General features: G+C 24.1%; 1 protein-coding gene across 4 annotated transcripts in view; it reads right to left on the bottom strand.

The window, feature by feature from the left end:
• Positions 1-23,440, bottom strand: part of LOC132932184 (metabotropic glutamate receptor 2) — a 177,882-nt gene that overhangs the window by 52,811 nt on the left and 101,631 nt on the right. For all 4 annotated transcript variants that reach the window (XR_009662828.1, XM_060998431.1, XM_060998430.1 and 1 more), the window contains one exon: positions 8,602-8,751. Coding sequence is in view for 3 of the 4 variants with exons in the window: in XM_060998431.1 (XP_060854414.1) it covers positions 8,602-8,751 (150 nt within the window). In the remaining variant the exon portion in view is untranslated. The remainder of the gene's footprint in view (positions 1-8,601; positions 8,752-23,440) is intronic.

Here is a 23,440-nt window from a genome sequence, read left to right as displayed (position 1 = left end):
ATATTTATGTTTGTATTTTGTTATTTTGAAATAATTATATTGAAGTTCTATTTTAATTATTCTGAGTATTTGGGTTGTATTTTATACTTTGAAAGTTGGCAAGAAACAAGAAACTAATAATTATTTACGCGTTATACCTATCTGGATTAATCTATGAAATGTCAAATTTATAACATTTTAAATCGATTTTCATTGAAGGTATAAAATAATTACAGGATACGATATTTTTTTAGAAATAATATTATAATACATTATTGTAGTCACACTTATATGACGTGTAATATACATATTATCACAGAGTTGTGTATTCGTTAAAATTATATGTCAGAAATCAGAATGGCTGAAGATAAAGTGTCTACATATTTTAAAAACGAACCACCTCCGATATAGTGTACTAAATGCGTGCACAATTTGAAGAGAAAGTTCTGGAATGCACACGCAAGGGTTAAGTTAAGACATATGCCTAATATATATATATGTATATATTACGTTTATATATTTATATAAAATACACATAATATTTATAAAATGCAATACCACCCGACCTAAATAATGAAAATAATAACAGTTTATACAGTTATTGTGTTTTTGGTTAATGTCCCGATAAAAATAAAAAGTCAAGTCATTATAACAATGTGAGTAAAAATCTATCGCTACCGTTTTATCTATACTACACTGTGGTATAGATAAAACTATAGCGATGTAAACATTACCATTAAACATCACAGTAAATAACGCTAACCTAGGTTAGGTACACGTTTAATATTTATTGTTCATTATGATTATTATTTATGATACATATAATGATTTAATACAATTTTGTTGGTTGTTCTTATTTCTCATTTTTATCAATGTTTAATGTTATTCATAACTTGGTAACCTAATACATAGTACCCATATATAAGTATTTATTGCATTCATTTTGTATACGTCTTAAATTATTAATAAGGTTTATGGGCTATTTGTAATTATTTTAATAATTTTGCATTCAAATTAATAACATAATCAGTCAGTACAGATAATTATTGATAATAATTTGTTTTTGTAAAATTGTATTATAAAAATTCCTCAATTTTATCCAAAGTAAATAACATTTATTTAAACAACAATATTTATAGTTTGTTTGAAATAATATCAAATTTATATAAAAATCATATACAAAGAAAACTATAAAATATATTATTGAATATACATATTTCAAGTTAAATTATAAATTTAATTTATGTATACAAAATGTGAACACAATGCATAAAAAATAATTGGTACTGAACAATAACGACAAACAATAAAAGTATACAATTACAACAAACTGGAAAAAAATACATATATATTTATAAATTAATTTATCGGCTTATCGCTTTACCCACGAAATCCAAAAATCCCAAACACTATTGCCACTAGATATTTTTAAAATATTGTCCACACGGATTTGGCAATGTTTACAAAAAGAATCAAAAAACCAAAAACTTTTGATTTTTTCCGACATAGTTTGGGATAAAACTTCTAACATTTCTTAGAAAAAAAATTATTTTAAAAATATTTGGATTTTGTTGATAAACATAGTTTCTGTTTTGTTTTAATTCTGTGTTTATGTATGGACCCAGTATTAGATAATATTTACTCGGTAAAATAACTTAGGAGTCAAAAAACATTTTTCAATAATTATAGTTATTACTTAAATCAGTAGCCATTATTCATTACATTTTAATAACCTATATGTATATAACTACGAATTTACAATATACTTTTCATATGTTTTTCTAAAATATTTTTCTGACAATTATCAAAACTACTATTGGATATTTATTTAGTATTTGCTTATTTAATAAAACTTTTTCTTTATTATACTTGTTTATATATTATTTTAATTATGCTTTTTATATTTTTCAAATCTAAAAAATATATATATATATATATATATTAAATTGTTTAACCAAACACATTTTAAATACCATTCTAATATGTATTGAAATTATAAAATATTAATTAATAAAAGTGACATCAGCTAGCTTTTGCTTTTATTTATTTTTTGCCCGACTGCCGACTACATTAGAGGTGTTTTAAATTATTTAGTTGATGCAACTTTAAACCATGGATAGCATATATATTTAGGTATGAGTATTCATTAAAAATTATAAGCAAACACATAGAATAAACATACGTATATGACAGTGATTGCATTTATAGATTGCGATTTATAGTGTTGTGGTTTATTTGAGCGAATGATTTATTTTATAAATAAATCAAAAACATTTTATCGCTAGATATTATTATAATGCAGGTGATTAGTTGAGAGACATAAGTAAAACTAAAACAAAAAATATATTAAAAAATAACTTTTATTCGTCGCAGAACGTTATAACTGGAACAACAATGGTAATAACCCAGACTCAATAATGTCGATGTGTTTATTTATGTTTGCTTTCGAATTCCTGCGTATGACAGTGAAGGTTGGGTTAAATAATTATCTATTAAATTAGCGCTCACACGTTTCGAGTACAGTATGATGTATTAGAGTGTCAATACGGTTGAGTGACCGATTACGTTTTTGATACTGACTTCATACCTATCCGAATCAATGGTAAATAATTGTTATTCGGTGTCAATCTATCCATAAAAACCTCACACCTACTGAATTCTGTTCAAAACGTTCTAGATACACTATAGAGTTTCAATACCTCTTCTTGACTCTCCTTATATATTAAAATAATATATTATATTTACTACGTTACCATTATTTTATTTATAAGCACTTCATTAGGATTTTCAATATTTTGTTAAAAAATTTAAGGATAAACATTGATGACAAGAATTAAAAAATAGCCTATTTTATTGTTTTATAAACAAATATATTTATTTATATCAAATATTTCAATAGCACGTTTTAAAAACTATTGAGTTCCTGAACTCTAAAATTCAATGGTTTTAATACATTTTCAACTTTTATTTTATATCATTATTATTATTGCCAAATACTATTAATTTTGCTGAATTGTTAAATTCAGAATAATATAATTACTAAGAAAAATATAAATATAAACATGTTAGGTGCACATTATTAAAACGGGCAGCATAATATAAAGAGAACTTCTATGTTGGAATATGAAGTAATTTACTAGTTATGAGTTATTTACCTATCATTATTTATTCACAAAGTAAAATAACATAGGAACCCGATGAAAAAGTATGTACAAGTACACTCAATAGAATACTAAAGAATTACAGACAAAAAACGTCCATTGTGCACAAATCAACTCGTAAAAAAATTTAATTTTGTAATATTATAAGGTATGTCTTGAATAAAACATATGATCTTAATAACATAAGCGTTTGATTTATTCTTCCAGTTTACCATGATTAAATTTGCTTACTGAATTATATTTCCGAAAGGTAGATACATTATAAAGAAAATTATTCAATGTATTTACATAATGCAGTAAATAAACTATGTTCATAATAGCGATGGTCTTTTAAATATTTTACTACGATAACATATAAGATATTTTAGTATTTTAATATTGAAAACATAATAATAAAATTAACATTCACAAAATAAATATAAAAAAAAATACTAAAAATGATTAATGTATAAGGTTTTTTTTTTGCTATAGTTATATCCAATAAATAATAACTGTAGAAACTAAGTACATTTCTCAAAGATTAAATTTGGGGTTCATTTTAGACGTGTTAGGTATTGTTTTTTTAGGTTTAATATAATTAATTTTTAATTATTAAGTCTTTACAATTAGACATCATAGTTGATTATTCGATAAATATATCCAATGTCGAATACAAACTTAGAAAGAGTTGTTAAGAATTTAAGATTAACTTGGCGGTATATTTAATTAATTATAACTAATACACGTGACTTATTTATTCATTATGTGTAACTAATAAAGTTTTAAAAATACGCAGAAGATCGGTAAAGTATTCGTTACTAATTGTTGAGTATCTACAAATAGATTAAATTGGGAAGATCAACTATTTCTGTTTTACATACATTAGGAACCTTGAAACAATGAACCACTAATTTAATTATAAATTATAGTTTTTTCTTAATTCATTTTTTTTATCATTTAACATTATGATTACCCAGTGCGACCGAAGACTGAACTCACGCTGACACGTTTTCATTAAAAAAAGTGACCTCAATTTACTTGCCATTCAAGACCATATAGATAACATTTTTTAACAGCCCATTATTTTTCCAGTTATCTCGTTATTCAACATTTAATATAGAAGTGAATGAGAATTCTGACTGAATACTTCAGCTTATCAAAAATAGCGTTCATACAATTTTCAAGTTTTGTCTTTATACACATAAATAAACTCAGGTTAAAGGTTTCCATCTTAGTACTATTTAAAAACACAATAAAATAGATCAAACAGCTAGAGGGCTCGAGTAATATTATTTGAAATTAATTATTATGTTCTTGTTTTCTCAAATCTGACGAAAACCAATCGACGAGCATTAAATAAACAAATAAAAATAGATTAATGTGATTCAAGTGTGCCGTCTTCGTTTAACCCTCGTGGGACATAGCAAATTTCATATTCGTATATTCAAAGAGATATCAGAAATTCTTCGTATTTTGTTTTTAGGGGAATACACTATTTTATTAGAGAAATGAAATAGAATAGCATCCAGTCCTTTGAAATTTAGTATTATTATTATTTATTATTATTTTTTTAATTATGTGTTTTATTTTTGTGATATACGCCGCATTTGTATTATACACAAAATGCAAAATGTGATAGATGTTTCAAGGAAATTGAAACGCAATTTAGTACTTGAAAATGTAATTTTATGCGAAGGATGATCAAAGATGGTAAAATTGTATATATATATTATTAAATTAATGCTTCAGACAACGAGCGATATTGTCACGTAGTACTCAATAATTGTGAATATTATAATTTGGTAACCGTATTATTATGACCGCTGGGAATTTCGTTCCCATATGGTTACTAATTTTTTTATTGATTTTATAAAATATAAAAACTGACAATTTTCCGAATTTTATTAAGCTTCCACATAGGTTTCATTTGTCTTTAATACAATGGAATTTAATTGATTTTGAATATTTAATTTTAGACCCATATACAAGTATATCAAAATGGTAGTATATTATTCTACTACATAGGATCTAGAAAATTACTGTTTTATGTTCTTTATACGTATATATGCTCGAAAATAGAAAATAGTTTTTGTTTTAAAAGTAAACATAAAAATAAAATAGTTATAAATTTAAGTATTTAATATATTTTATAGCTATTTATAATTACACCAAAATAACTACCTACTCATTAAATGATTATTGTATGGAGTAAACTGAGTGTGGTTTAAAAAAAAAAATCGTGTTCACAAATCACAATTTTTTTACGGATTTTGTTCAAATTCCACTAAATGGTAAACACAACGTTTATTTAAAGTATTTTATCTATACTAGAATTGTGTTAGCATTATATTCATGTAATTAACCCCTTTTTTTAGAAAAAAGTACCTACCTAATACATTTTTTCTACCATTTAGTACCGACAATACAACTATAATGGGCAGAAAGCAAACAAAAAATAATGGCTTCGACGAATAGTTCGGGTTGAACTAAACAATGAAATCAATAAAATTTGAAATTATAGATTATAATATATTTTATCTTAGTTTGTTCGATATGGGATCTAGAGACTAGTTAACTACAAATTAATACAAAAATAATTATAATTTAAACATGGCCATTAATCGCTTTACAATTATTATTATTATTATTCTACTGCAGTGACAACAAATTATAAATGACAGGGGCCAATGCCATATTTCAAGAGGAATGGTTTGCAATTTGCATATTATATTTATAATGAATATATGCAAAACATACCTATATTTATTTGCATTTATAATGCCAGTAGCAGGATATTTTTGGTGACTTAATGTATTATAGTCACTTGTACGTTTAATTATATAATCATATAGGTCAGACATAAATCTGTTGTTTCTACACGTGAGCCTCAATAAAAAATAAGTCAATCCCATCAAACCATAAGTTATTGCATGATACGTATAAGTATATGTGAAAACACTAAAAACACATTTAACCGAATGGCGAACACTGAAATGGGACCATAGAACATTCAATATAAGTCTAATAGCTATTTAAGCTATTTAATGTTTAAACGTTGTATTCGGAATCCAATACACGTTAGCGAGTGAATTATTAATGTATGAGTTAAACGTATCTGTATTCTGTGTGTTAAGATATTCTACAAAAATTATTTTCATTATATAATAATAAAATATTCTAAAAATGCACATGGTAAAACAATCATGATTTATATAAAAAAATCTTAGGAACTCGCTTGTTCCATTAAAATTAAAATACCAATTACATACTGAATTTCTATAGTGCTAAGTACCCATTGTGATAAACAACCAATTTTTAATTAAATATTTGTAAAAACTAAAGACTTTCTTATATTTTTAGCTAAATAATTTTCAATAATTAAGTTGAATCTTATAAAATTATACAACGAGTTTAAAATTAAAACTTATAAAGTTATAAATAATTCTACGTTACTTAAAAAAAGTCTAAAACAAAATTTAATAAAAAATGAAACCGTCTCATTTTATTTTTTTAAACCAATATTACTGAATTCAGCGAACTAACCCTTATTATGTTGTTTATAACAATTAAAATCATAAGCTAATATAAAATGAGTTGGGTTATTTTTATTTATTTTTTTATTTATAACTCTGATCGGCCACGTTTTTAGTTTTAACCCTTTTATAAATTTAATCTTTAGTAAAAAAGATAAACTTTTTATATTGATTGAATATATATATATATATATATGTAATATAATATAACAAATATAATCTATATACCTAACAATATAAAATAATAGAATAACTTTGTCAAAACTTTACACTTTTATTTTATTATCTTATAAACAACAATTTATGTTTAATGATTATATATTGTAATTTGGCTTTGTCTGGTCGAAAAATTTACGAACCACAAAATGGTCTCGTAATAAGAAATTTATCACAGATAAATTGCAGGTAAAACAACTAAACTGTTTACGATTATATCGAAGTGAAACAAATAGAATATTTCATGGGTAAAGATTATACATGATACCCTGAACTCAGAATAACTAAATATAGGGTTGTTATTTATTAGCCAATCATGCTTACACCCGTTGTCTTTATTAATAATGTATTTATTTAAATTCAAATGCTTATATCTTTAAAATATACTTAAGCGCAATATTTTAAATTTCATAGATTTTTTGTTACAATTTATTTTTTACTAATGAGAATCAAAATGCTGTCTTATCTAAATCAAAATTTAATCGAGTATGTTTGAGTTACTTAACTTTATGTACTAAGGATAATAGGTTCATAATAATGGGCTTAGCATATTATATAAGGACTAAGGGCTATGGTTATTTGAAAACTTTAGTAATTGATATTAATCTATCAACATTTTATAATATATAAAAATTCTTGAACACAATAATTAGATCCAATAAAACAACAAAGATTTTATTTAAGTAGAATTACATGGGTGACGCTTAACCATTTTGGAACAAGCTTCGGGAGATGTGGCCACATGATACACAAATGGGTACTAACTACTAAAAGCATCTGCAGCTTATAAATGTGGGTATTTGTCACGAACAGTGTCCCATGTCATTATCCAATGACCTCTATACGCGTATAATGGCAAATCACTAATCAGTAGAATGGATAATGGACCTAAAAATTTCGCTTTAAACTGTACACCTCCTCCGCCATCTTGATAATTGTATTAATTCTTTTCGCGTAAATATTATAATCTCATTTTCTAATTATATTATTTTAGTTTTATGTTTTTATATATGTTTTTTTTTTAATGTATTAAATTCAGTATTAATTTTCATACATGCGCTATGTCAAATACTATAGATCCTACATCGCATGTAATATATATTTTTACAAACCATTTTTAAAAATTATTATTCCTATAAGATAGTATGTTTATGTTTGGTAGATGGAATATGTACAATATTCGAAAATAAATTTAGATTTATAAATGATAATCATACTTATTCAAAATTAAGTATAATAACAATTATATATTTATATATGTATTTAGTTATTCAAATTTTATGTCTTAAAGTACATAAACAAGTAGTACACCATCAATAAACATTAATAACGAATGAATTCTTGAAATGTAATATTATATTGTATGATATTTTGCACTTATTATTCTTCTGTTGTAAAATGCATTCCAGTAGTGTGTTTTTATGCCAACATGTATATCGTATAAAACACATGTCACGTGCACATAAGAATACTTGAAATATTATTTTGCATAAGATCTATGTATAATAGTAATAATAATAATAATAATAAAACAATAATAAACGCCTTCATGACCTACAACTAGTGTAAATAATAATATAAACTATGTGTACTGTAGACCATTAATCATTATTACCGTCGTTATTATATCGAAATGGTTGTATAACACAGTTGGTAAAGACAACAAATTCCACATTTATAGGGGCTTTTACGGTTTATAAAGTATACGTACTATTATGGTATAAAACACTCACCGGACATGTTGAGATTGAGTTTGCCATCCGAGTACACACCGACTTTGATCCATTTAAAAACGCCCGGCTCTACCTGTTTGAAGTGGATGATATTATAACGGGCAGGTCCGTCCCCGTTGTCATCGAAGTGAAAATTATCGCCCGTGAGACCTGAAACATGTGTATAAGAACAAACAGTTATTATTGTAGAAATCTTTGCTTGTAAGATCTGTGAGTGGTTTAACCAACTACAGAAATAAATATTATGTATGAAACGAATCGATCTTAGAAAAAAGAATATATATATACATTAATGCACTACTCCAGTTGATTGGTATAAAGTATTTCCCGAAAACGAAAAAAAAAGTAGTGAATTTCCACAAAAAAAACAAAAAGAGTCTACCGAGAACATATTATTACATACGAGAATACTATGTTTTATGTGGTAAGTAAAAAAAAAATTAAAAAAAACGACGATATTCGACAAGTGAACTTTTTTCTTGAAATTAAAACCACTAGAACTTTTGTGTGTTTTTTTTATTATTTAACAAAAACAATCAGTGAATAAACCTAATGAGGTACATACATAGCGTAATTTAACCCTCTACCTTATTTATGCCATTTTAATTAAAATAAATTCAGGTTTTTTTTTAGATTTTCCATCCATTCTTAATAATTTATTCATAGAAAAATTAATTTAATTTTTTTTTAATCAAAATTGTAATGCATAATTTTGTCCAAAAAACGTTAATACTATTATCATCGAACGAGTTAAATCAATTTAAATTATAAATGTATTAGCTATTTAAGTTACTTAAAAAGTTAAAACTATTATTAATATCTGGTAAGTAATTATAATAAAAGAAGAAAAATACTTATATTATGTTTTATGTATTTCATTATAGTACTATGAGTATTAATAAACGATTTGACGAGATTAAGTTATATCGATGTCTCTGAATAATATACCTCATATTATAGTATTATGACATGTATAAAAAAATAGTATTTTTACTTATTGTAATGTGTGTCCGAAAACTTATATTATATTGTTTTTTATTCAAGTAAAATTTTTATCTGTTAATGTATCAGTAAAACGTTCTTAAATATTTTTATGATAAATATAATTTTAATTCCCTTATATTTCCTAAGATATTGCATGACTCGCAATACAATAGGCATCTTATATCTTTATAAATCATAATATTCGAACTGTATATCCGTAATATTGTGAACATGATACTATGGCGAAAGTTTCAAATTGCTTGTTGAAAATAACGTGGTACCTACGTACGTGATTTGAGTAAAATATTTTCGACGAATTTGCCGCTTTTTGCACATATTACATCGATGATGTTTAGGTGACACAAAGTGTCGGAAACTTCTGAAGGTGTTTGAAGATATCTTCGAGATTATTTCCATGATTAAGGTTATCGTTAATTATTGCATTTGAGTGGGTAGTAACTTACTGGCAAGTCTGGAATATAGGCATCTGTAGTACATTACTGATACGTCGAATACGTGAGATATATATATATATATATATATATATATATATAATATTATTTATTTATACATTTTACGGGCGCCGAAGCTCTTTGAATATAATATGGTTTAAATACATTTAAAATAATTAAAATTAAAAAAAAAAAACGTTGACATAAAATTATTAAGAATGACTTTATAAAGAACTAACTATTAAACTTAAATTTAGAATCTTTGAAATATATGAATAATTGAGACATACAAATACGCAGAGAAATATATATTTTTGTAATCTAATGATTATAGTTAATAGAAAATATCAATATTCTTGATTCGATCATGTTAATATCTGATGTTGTGGTTATATTTATAATAATTTATAATATTGCCAGTATCTGAAGTTTCTATTAAGCGTAGTTTTTCAACATTAATAAGGAGCTTTGGTTTACTTGTATATATTTACATAAAAAAAAGACTCCATTGATTATCTTTTGTGTTATCTTATACAGTTATGCTATTGATTACAACTACTATTTTATTGACCTTATTGTCTTATACCAATTTTTTAGTTATATGGATTATGCCCAACCAATGGTTTTGGTTTAGGTATATTACAACCTGAATGTTTTTGAATGAATTTACCTGGACATAACTGTAATTTGTGACACTAGCAATTTCTTTAAAACATTTTTAATAGACTCAAGATATTATATAATATATATTTATTTATATGTTTCGAAATCAAATTATGAATTCATAATCTACGATGGTTTATACAATTGAACAATATATTGTTTTAGACTTGACGTTATTTTAAAATCTTGAGTATATTTATTAATAGAACCCAACATCTCATAAGATTTATTCAAAATAATTTTATAGCGGAATTTAAATAATAAATCTGATTAAAAATATATACTCAAGTATTACATTATTTTATTATAAAATACATACAATTTTTATTTTGATGATAAAAATATCATTCATATGAAAAAATGAATAAACAATAGTCGATCGATATGCGACCAAAAAGTTATCATTTACTCGTCTTTCATTAAAACCATTGTCACGCTACTTCAGTGTACACACCATACACATAAATCACAAAAAATCGTTGATTAGTTTGGAAAACTTGAGCTATTATGATAAAGTTTTCGTTCAAATTACTTAATTCACTATGAATTATGCCACCGAGAATACACGAAAATATTCAATAAGACGATTATAATATTTTGACCAAGTTGTTTAACATAATACAATTTTTTTTATCATAAAGCTGATGTGAAAAAGGCGGTTCATAGAGTATAAGCCATTAAATGCGGTAAAGGGTCAAGATAATAAATTAACGGGAACACGATGTTTTTTTGCTGCTGAACCCCTTTAATAATATTAATAAAATTGCTTTTACATCATATAATATTCAAAACTTAATTCAAAGGTTAATTAAAATATGCAAATTATCATGGTAAGTTCTGAAAAATAGAAATCTCAAGTGAAAAATTGTGTATAATTAAATTACTTTGTTCCTGGGAAAAAAAACGTATGTCCAAGTAGAATTAAAATTCTATAATATTATGCGCAGTATTTTGTCTACATTTTTTTAATGAGATGTAAAATTTTACTTTTACGATGGTTGTTTCGTTTTACATAAATAATTTGTGTAGGTAGTGTACATAATGTCTTAAAACTATGTGACAATCGACAGAACATTAAACAAACGTTAATTTGAAAACTTAGTTCTATATTTTTATGATTTAATCTTACAAGATTATTAATTTTGTGTTTTACATAATGATGATGGTTAGGTATGCGTTTAAGAAATATAATAATACTCTCACGACGCCTCTTCGTTTATTCGTTATAATTTTCAACAATTTAAGTTAAATATCTAAACATAATGTACGTTATTCGCGTATTAATAGGTGCAAATAATAATTTTTTCTTCAAAAAAAAACAATATTGGATAATATTTTTTTTTTAATAAACGATATAACTCCACTATGTGTTATATTATCCGACACATATATAGTAAAATATTATCGCCATTATCTTTCTCATTGGATATTCTTTATGGGAACATGAACGAACACACGTATAAAATGGAAATGATTTATAACACCTACACATTTATCACCTAAATATGTGAAATGGAGTGGCAGACAGCACACTCGGGTGTCTTGTGCGCCACACCATGTTGAAACTGAAACTACCCCTTCTCCGCCGTTTATATTCATTGTAGCGTGGAATCTGCACCACACTGACACGTTAAACGTAAAAAATGATGATAATAATAATAATTAGTATACTATATCGGTTATACAATTTGTATCTGTTCGGAGCGATGAGCGATCGTCTGTGTTTAATATCAAAAGAAACCAAAAGAAACGAAGAACGTGACTCGTGTACCTACGTATTTTACTCTGCGTGCTAAACACGGAATATTACAAACCGAAATTAGCTAAACTATGTACGATTTAATACTATATATTTAGTGAAATGTTTAGGAGTATGGTGCTTTGGCACACAATAGAGTAACGCCCGTTTTCCATTATCATTTAACACCATAGACATAATTATAAGGCACTAGGTAACGTAGTTTCCCAGAATACCATAAATCCATAAATAACCTCCAATAACTTATCAAATCTTAATGCCTCAAAGCTAGTTTCATTATATACATTTGCTTATAAAACTTAAACCTTTCAAAGTTTTACGTTTGGCACTCGCTTGACATATATTCTACTTTATTTTTACAAATATTTTATTAATGCATGGTAAATTTTAAAATTATATTAACATAACGTAGTTTAGTACATATAAAAAAAAAATCTTCATTAGTGTTATTAGCTTGGAACCTCAAGCAATGCAATACAATACGACCTTAGCAATTATTCCCTCTCTCCCTTAAATACATAATTACGTCACTAACATTATTACAGTGAAACTTCTATGTAACGAACCTCTATTTTACGAAATTTTCTGTTTAACAAATATTTATAAAAACTATGACCTTCATTTTTAAATAAAATGTAATTCTATTTAACGAATTCCTCTATATTACTAATTTTTTTGTTGCTTATTCGACTTCGTTATATGGACATTCCACTGTATTTGTATTGAAATATATATTATAACGTCGACTTAGGAAAAGGTCTGCAATAGTGTTGAATGCGATCACAAATCAGTAAACTTAAGTGTATAAATGCTTATAAATGCTTAATAAACGTCTACAAGTCTACAACAGGACTATATAAGCTTGCTTAAGTGCATTGGATATATTATTTTCGTTTGTTTCGTGTATGAATAGAAAATTATGTCGATTTACAGCCGGCCTAACACCATTAGCAATCGTTTTAACGGACCTTGTCTCATTCACGGATGTAATTTTAATAATCTATTATCACCACTCGATTCCGATATTGTATTACTAATTTGTTTCTCAATAGATGATCAACACTGATACCACGTATATAAATATATTATGTACGACAGTACACCATTCGCGTTATACACTTTATATTATGAACATCAAAATAATATTTATATATGTTACCCGATGTTACGGAAGAGTGTGACTATTTCTTTAATTATATTTCTATATTATATTATATTTTTGTACTTAATCTGAGTATTTAAATAAGCACTTAATTTTATACGATATTATACGAGTCGAGTTAATCTTCTCAAATGATATCAGCAATCAGCTATTGGCCACTCACCTTTTTCTATCAGTGAAATGTAGTTGGATTGAAACGCTACAACTATTAGACAACCTCGACGCGGTAATTTATGTTTCAATACATTATTCAACAAACCGATTTTACTATCTACAAAATACGGGAAAATCATATTTAAATTTATATCATATTCTCGTTTAAATATTAAAATAAAGTTGAATGACATAGCTGATGCCTATGACTTGTCTTAAATTCTATATTATGGACTAGTATTAAATAAAAGCTTTTGGTAGGTTTTTGTTAATATTATTTCGCGTTTTAAAATAAGTCATAAATACAATTTTTTTTTAAAACAAACCAAGTCACCACCACACAGCTTTGGTAATTATGATTTATACAGTAGGATACAAATTAACAAATGTGGGTTTTTTAACGAATACAATACGTTCAGTTGTATTTATAAAGTTAGGTACATAATAATAATATATACACTTCAGGTGCTAGTTATATGGTAAAAAATATAGTTTTTAAGTTTTCAAATAAGTTAGAAAACTAAAATAAATGCAACATAAATTAACATAATATTTTTGAAAGAAACAACATAATTTACACTAATACAAATAAAGAATTACATTATTACATGTACAAATATTGCTGATGATATTATATTAAGACGTACAAAAAATACATAAAATCTGATGATTTATTAAGTTATTTCAATTATTGAAGATGAGTTTTCATTTCTACTGAATAAATTGTGTTTACTGGTTAAAAATTGTAAAATTATTGTACATGTGGATTATGAATGTTATTTAGGAAAAAGAATTAAACGGAATATTAACCGTGTTTTTAAAATTATTTAATATTAGTTCATATTTATAAGATTATTTGATATGGAAATTATATCATAAAAATATGTAATTTATTATGTTAAAATATTTTTTTAATTTAATAAATTAAAAATTATACAAATTATTATATTTTAATGCACGAACAACGTTTATATTATTATACATTAATAACTTATAATCTAGTAAAGTATAATATACTAAAACATATTTAATAAGTTAATATTTATTTGTTAACGTAAAAATTAAAGTTCTGTTTGTAGTTCTAGTTCTATTTCATATCGTGAAATGTAATATTACAAGTATGTCTGTTGGTATTAAACTTAACATTTAATAATCTTATTAAAACTTAATATTAAGATACGATATTGTTGATATAAATTGTTTGAAGTAATTCCTCCTCCTCACACCAGAACACAATTAAAAAAAAAACATATTTTGTGATTAAGTGATTAAAGAGTTAACATAGAAAAGACAAAATAACATAGTATAAAGTAACAAAGTTACAAACCGTAATAAGTTAAATTAAATTACGATTATTTAAATCAATTCAGTCAGGGGGCTTGAGTGAAGAGGCCATCCACTGATGGTACTTCATGATTAAATAATTTAACGAAAAATTGATTGAGATAGAAAACAAAAATATTCTTTCATCGAATATGTAATAACTAGTGAGTAATTAATTAAAATATTTTATTGTTTATCAATGGAAGTTGTATGTGTAGAATATCATAATAATAGGAATAAAACATTTTTACTGCTGAAAAAAGATAAATATTATAAAAGATGCTACTGTCTAGTTGATTATGTGGCTCATATTTAAATCAAAATTGACCATATCTTTTTAAAAATAAATATCTCATGATAGCAGTTGAAAAAGAAAAGATGATATTCATTCCAACTATCAATATTGTTTAACAGAAAGGTATAGTAGCACTTTGAAGACTAATAACACTTTTTCTTTAAATAAACAAAACTATCATAATATAGAATACATAAAAACATGTTTAAATTAAATCAATAGACTCGTTGTTTTTTTGATTTATAAAAATATTAATAAAATTAAACAGTAAAAAAAGCTATAGTTATTTTTTTATTGTTATAAAAAAGAAAAAATTAATTGTCTTACCAAAATAAAAAATAAAAAATTCTATTGTTTTTTGTTTTTACTTTTATAGATATTTTATAAAATACAATACAACCACGTCCATTAAGTTCTCCGTCCATGACTTCATTAAAATAATTAGATTTATGTAATCCAAACAGATGAATTCACTTTGGCTACCTATTGAAATCTTGTTTTTATTTCATTCCCCTTATTATAGTACTTCATATTAAATTAAATAATTATATTATTGTTAGTTTTGTTATTTTAAGCATTAATTGTTATTGTTTTTACAAACAAATACATTATATACTTTTTTTAAATGTATGTTTATTTTAGTATACTATCATTCAACCTACAAACTTTTGGTTTAAATGGTTGAATAATTCTAGTGGTCTGATTATAAAACCCAATGCACTATTTAAATTTGATATTTTAAATGTAGTTAGTTTGTTTATGGTTATTACATTATAATAATAGTGAAAATAAATTTAAAAACCATAATTTATACAATACATAGTTTATAAATAGATTAAAATAAATAATATGTAAATTAAATTTTAGAATAACACATTCGTATGCTTTTATACTATTTAGCTTTGGTACATATATTTAGATATTTACATTTAAACCATAAGAAAACAAAAATTCATATCTGAAATTTAATATATTATACAGCCTGAAACTTACTATATTAATTTGATAGTTGATTTATGCTTTAAAAAAATTATAAACGGGACCCACCCAAATTAACAGTCAAACATCTACTCGTTGAATTCCATCAAACACCAACTTTTAAAAATCAAGATAAAATTCCCAAATTCCTTAAAATCAATCGCTAAGTCAAGACGAAACGAACAACCAAATATTAAAATTCATAAAAAAAATTAATATGTATAATTTATTGTAATTTTTTGATTTTATTTAAAATTAGATTTATATAAAAGTTTAGGTTTACAGTTGTGATCAATGGTGTTGTGTGTCACCATACGACGGAGTGGGTACGCGACGTACTCTATAACATCAAACATGTTTAACATAATTTTGTATATTATATAGAGTAATACACCAAGCATGCTCATTACTCATACTTCTATCAAATTATTGGATTTTAAAATATACATTAATTAAAAACTTAAATTCAACATTAACTATAACTCTTGGGATCTTTTACATTATTATCGACGTATCCTATAAGCAATTAGAACTATACTTACTTCCTTGTGTTTTTCAAATGAGATCCTTCCCCCCTTCTTCCATATTTTTACTATAAACTATTTATTGGAAAATATTTCGGAAAAATTAATATATCATAATTAAAATTCGAACAAATAGTTTTAGAGTTATTCAACTTTGTGTAGGCACTAAGGTTAATAGGTCTATGATAATGTATTTGGGCGTTATAAGAGATCTGGTGATTAGAAAATTTTAATAATTAATGTTAATCTATCAACATTAATAATTTATTAAAATAGCTTAAGTATAAATATATAATGAACACAATTAATAAAATATAACAAATATTTTATATTTTTGTAAAACAAATTCTAAGAATTATTATTCTTAGTATAAATATTTTAATAACTAAGAAACTACATATTCACATTTGGAGTTAGATATCTATATCAAAATTTTCAAACAAATATCTACTAAATAATTCATAGTAAAAATGAAGAGGTTTTCATTTAAATAAAATACATTTTCTCGCCATATAACACTCCTTAAAATAATAATAAAAAAAAATTGATAAAATCAAATCCGAAAATTAGAATTTAAATGTATAATATTTTTTTATTACAGGAAAAAAAAAGATGCACATGATTGGTGATTTACCGTGTATATAGGCAAAAAGTTGTCACCCAATATTTCATATGCTAAGGCTTATCATAATAAAAAATAAATAATCCTACCTTTTAGATTCTGGGCGGAACGATGAATATATTGATTTTACAATGATGTGTTTTTTTTTGTGTATGAGTACACAATAAGTATTTTGGTAAAATTTTTTTCAAAAATAGGGTGGTTTTGTATAGAAAAATGTATCTAGTTCATATATTAAAGTGGTCAAAATTAAAAATGCCTAGTACTTTTTTTGTAATTATTGGGAAAAATTAGGGGTTTTTATATAAATAAAATTTTGGCTTAAATCGATTTTTTTTGTGTAACTCAAAATGAATAATCGTAAATACTTGAAATTTTTTATCAATTCTTAAATTATCATTAATTATTAAGGATAAAGTTTTTAAAATATTAAGAATATAATATTAAATACCTAAATATATTATATTTTTTTTTAATATAAATATCGATAACAAATTATTTGTTGAATTCTTGAAAATTAAATACAAAATGAAATTGCTAAATAATAAAAATGTAAAATCGTAATAATGTTTATAAGTGTCTAACGTTAGAATCTAGACAAAATTAATAAAAATCGCGAAAATTAGTAAATTATTTTGTAGTAAGAAATTTATAAACATTTTCATTTTTATATCTAAGATTTAAAAATTTAGTATAATATTCTTAATAAATTTTTCAACCTATAAAATATAAAAAAAAATTCTACCAGAAAGACAAAAAATTTTTTCATGAGTAGGTATTTCAAGTTCAATATTATATTTTTATTTTTTTTAAAAATGAGCGGTACCCACTATTATAATTATAACAAAATTATATTCTAATTAAAAACTATTTATTTAATTATATTACGTAATAATAATAATAATTATCCATTTAAAATATTTGAATATGAGTGGAGACAATTTTATATATTTATTGGTGAACTATATAAGCTGAAATTAGGATATAGTTAATAGTCATATTGTACGTGATTTCAGCTAATAGTTTTAAATTTATACAAATAAAAAATAAATAAAACATAAATCATGTTTTTAATCAACTAAGCATACAATTACACGTAGTTTTGCTTTTTGTTAAAATATATTAATATTTCCTCCCGCTATTCTTCTAAATTCTCTCCACTTTTAACCTTTTCATAAATACTATACATTAAAAGTGGTACCTACAACATATCCTCATATTTTGCTGTTTCCTTTGTATTAATTTTAATTATTTTTATTCTATCCTTTTTCTCTTAGTTATAACTTTCATAAAATCCAGATACCTCTCAACTGCTATTTTTATCGCATTATTTGCAACCATTAACTTTTTCATAAAATAATATAACAATCGAATTTAAATTTTAAGTCCACTCTAAACTATGTTATCTTTTTTCAATCCTGCATTTTATGTTAAATTATTTTACTATCATTGATTTTTGTCCCATAATATTTTAAAACAATTAAAAATAAATCATATAAGAATATCTAGTAAAAATATTTTAATGAGTTTAATAAGTATGAAATACAGTGTTATAATTACATTGAGATATTAATATATTATGTATTAAATAATACAAATATATATTAAATATAAATTAAATAAGTAGAGAGACTGAAAGTTAAAGCTAATATTTATAAGTTAAACATTTTCGTTAAAAATATAAAGAATAAACAGTAAAAATAAATGTTTAGTTTTTACATCATTGCAATTAGATCTATATATCTGATAACTACCTACTACATTTAATATTATTTTGTCAATATTAAGTACAAATACAATTATACAATTATAGCTATGGAAATTACACAATTTTACTGTAATATTTTCGTATATTATATGTATGTGTATACATGGAAATACAATACATTTTATACTTTGTAGCTTGAACTTAAATGAGCTTATTAATTACCGTATTCGGTAAAATAAATTATAATTATATACCTAGTAAATATAGGCTTTAATATTTACTTTTAAAATTTATCGATTAAAATACAATTTCCTCAGACGTTAGATTTTTGTTATTAATTTAATTTAAATAATTTATAACTTTAATACATTAAATAAAAATAAAAGACTTTTCTAAAATTAATAAACTTTCGAATAAATAAGTTATCTTTTTAATCAAAAAAGTAACCCATTCATTTGACGTATAAATTGTTGGGTCAACTTTGGCACATACTACAAAACAACCAAAATAACGTACACAATGAACAGAGAAAATAAAAATACCTTAAACTTGGAACTTGTATAACTTTTAATAATATTATGTTTTACCTATCTACGCACCACGTAAAATCGATCGGAAATAACCTTAACACTTTATTACTTTTCATAAATAAAATTGTATTTCTTTTAGTTAAATTGATAAAGTACGCATGAAAATAGCCGTGCATATATTATTATACATTTATACCATCATACAACTTTCAACATAATAAATCCATTAAAATTAAACACATTAAAAATATACAAATTTGAGTCCCAGATTGAAATATAATTAGTTATTACAAACTATTTTGTAAGAAAAAACAACTTTGAAAAATAATTACTTTTATTAATTATTATATATTACCTATATCTAAAAGCAGCATTAAATATACATGATAAACCACCAATAAACTACAGTTTACAGCATGGTCTGAAAAATGCTAAAAAATAAATTATCTATAACATGCATACGAATAAAAATTAATATCGGAAGTTAAATAACATATAATACCTACATACCTAACAAAAAAAAAATTATATTTATACATTTTTATTTCGTTTCACTAGTTTTACTGAAAATGTAGCACCTAAGTTTTTGAATTTCCCTTATATAGTCATGTATTTTTATAACTCGAAACACAATATATTTCAGTGATATAAATATAAATATAATATGGTTAATGACGTTTACACGACTCAGCTTAAAAAATACATTCACGGAACAGTTTACAATTAAATTCGTACAAACAGACTATAGAGGAGGATTATGTATAACAACAGTGTAGCAATTGTATGACCTAAATATTGTATAATATGGAACATAATATATTATAATGTACAATATACACACCAACATTAAAAGTAAATAATATATGTTTTTATTAAAAGTGTACCTACAGCTATCTCAGTGCTCAGACTATTCCTTAAACCTTAGGTCCTGTTCTATTATTCATTTGTTATCTGTCCAATAAGAATGGGCATTGTTTTACGGAGTTTGGGGAAAACAAAACACACGCACTGCAAGGCGATTTTTTCGCAATTAGTCCTTTGAAATTGGACCCAAATAATCTTTAGGATTTTTACCACACTGGACTTTGACGTGATTTTACCCTAAATATTTTTATCTGTTCGAATTTAACATTTTTTTTATTATTTTTTAGTGCAGCGATAAAACAACTTTAGGCCTTGAATGGTATAAAATAATCTTTCATTGCTATAAAATGTATTGTATTAAATACAAATGTTTCAATCACAATACGTTAATATTATGCATAAACATATTGACGTATCATTGAATAATTATTCACTTGAAAATATAATTATGGTGACAAGCTGTTTTTTATTTATTAGTTGATTACCAATTGATATTATTTAATTAAATACGCCATTGTAGTTGTAATATCTGCAATAAAACAATGATAATAGAATGATAGCTTACATTGTCAATGAATTGAATGTAGTTGAATAAAATCAATAAAATACAAAAAAAGAAAATTTAGACTATTGACACAAATTCACTTATGAAACAGTTTATTGAAATTTATTATTTTGAGTAAAAAGGTTTAAATAAAATAACGCTATTTTATTTTTAATTTGCTGAAATAATCATAAGCATATTTTATACAATATGGTTTTATTTTATAAACAAAATAACACGTAAGTGCGCGTATACCACTATTATTTATTAGTTGCCAAATTTGGTTTTATTTTCAGATTTAATATTATATTATTTATATTATATGAAAATATAGTTGTATATATGCCAAATATTTGTTATAATAAAATGCAGCATATTTTTAAATAGTGCATAAATTATTAATTTAAAATGTTTGATGTTAGTACTTATATTTTATAACCTACACAGTATATAAAATAATATATTTCTCCCTCCGTTTGTCATCACTTAATGGCATCCTCGAAATGCCTATACATGGCCGCTGAGGCAGTAATCGTCTTCGAAATAAATCTGATGGTCCCTGTAGGCGAATTGTCAACTTGACGTTTACAGCCCCTTTTAAAATTTATAACCCGATGTGCTGTTAAATGTGTAAAAATACATTATATTGTCAAGCCTTTGCAATATTTGTTATAAAATGCCCACTGGGACAATAATCTAGGTTAAAAACTGTGATATTTTTATTTTTTAAGAAGGTAGTATAGGTATTTGTTATTATGAATGAATGCGGTGGTCGGAATTCGGATACAAACAAAATTCATTACGACCATTAACCTCGGTGGGGAGTCAAAATTTCAATATTAGTTTTTATTCGCTGATTATCCGAAATTAAAATAATGAGACAACAGAAGTTTAGTCAAAAATAATTTTACTTGATGATTATAGCCACCGCTATCTCGTTTTATTGATCGGTAAAAACATTTTAATACTCTATACAGTCTATACTCTATAGATACCACAAATATTACAATAATGCTCATTGATTATTATATGTAAATCAAGAAATCATATCCAAATTACTTACATATTACTAAAAATTATGAGTTTTATGATAGTTATGTATTATCATTGAATTTAATATTATAATTAAGATATTTTTAAATAATACTCGTTTCAATATTTTTATTTAAAAATGTGATTTATGGACTTTTTTGTAAAATAGTTTGATTGCGTGAACAATTGTCTTCAATAATTACGAGTACATTAAATTACGCAATTCAATGTTACAATTTATAAAATATATATCAGTGGTTAAAAACAAAAAAATGTATTTATATTATGTATTCGACTGACAGTGAACTTATGTGAAAGTTAAATCAACATTCGTCAAATTTTCAGTTAAAAAGTCTATAGATATATCTTTGAGATTCCACTAAAAATTGTGCTAGTTATGGAATAATTTTATTGCATATCGTCTATATATTCTTATTTCATTTCGATTTCATAATGATGTCCAGCAGCTTTTAATGTCAATGACAATAGTTGGTGCTATAGCAATAAATCAAAATACATTAACAGTGTTATTTCAGACATTGTTATTCGTTACGTCGTAAGTAATATAAGAAAACTAAAAATATTATTGTTCTATAGAAAAATATTCATAATAGTTATACAATCTTGTTTTATTAACTCTCACATTATAAAGTTTGGACCTATTTTAAATATGTGTATTATATGCATTAATAGCTAAATAAATAAAAGTATCAATTAATAAATTAATGTAAAAGCAATACCTAAATTGTAGTTTATAAATTATGTTTAAATAGTTTAATTTTAAATAAATATTTTTTGTGTGTCAAATATAGAACTTTTTTTAACGGTAAAAAACTATAAATAGGTAATAATTAGAATATATAATAATAATACTGTGTTTAAGTATAAATACATTATAGGTATTTAAATTCAAAACCTAAACTTGTATTTAATATATTTAAAAACAATAAACTATTTTTATAATGCAAATGTTTGTAAGTAGATTCAGACAGGAAAGTAAAATTTATTATATTTATAAATGTATATAATTTATAAATACTACACGACAGTGATGGGTGGATTTTAGAATAAAATTATAATTTGAGTAATGAATTGTTAGAAAAAAATTCAGTAAATTATTAAAACAAGTTATAAGTTATCAAAAAATTAAATAAGAAATTTATATATCACAGAAAACATTTTAGTATAAGTACTGCTGAAAAATGAAAATTATCAACTTCCAAAAATAATAAATTAATTTTTTTTA

The sequence above is a fragment of the Rhopalosiphum padi genome, chromosome 1, assembly GCF_020882245.1.
Source record: "Rhopalosiphum padi isolate XX-2018 chromosome 1, ASM2088224v1, whole genome shotgun sequence".
Taxonomy (NCBI): Eukaryota; Metazoa; Arthropoda; class Insecta; order Hemiptera; family Aphididae; genus Rhopalosiphum; species Rhopalosiphum padi.
This window is presented reverse-complemented; position numbering and strand designations above follow the sequence as displayed.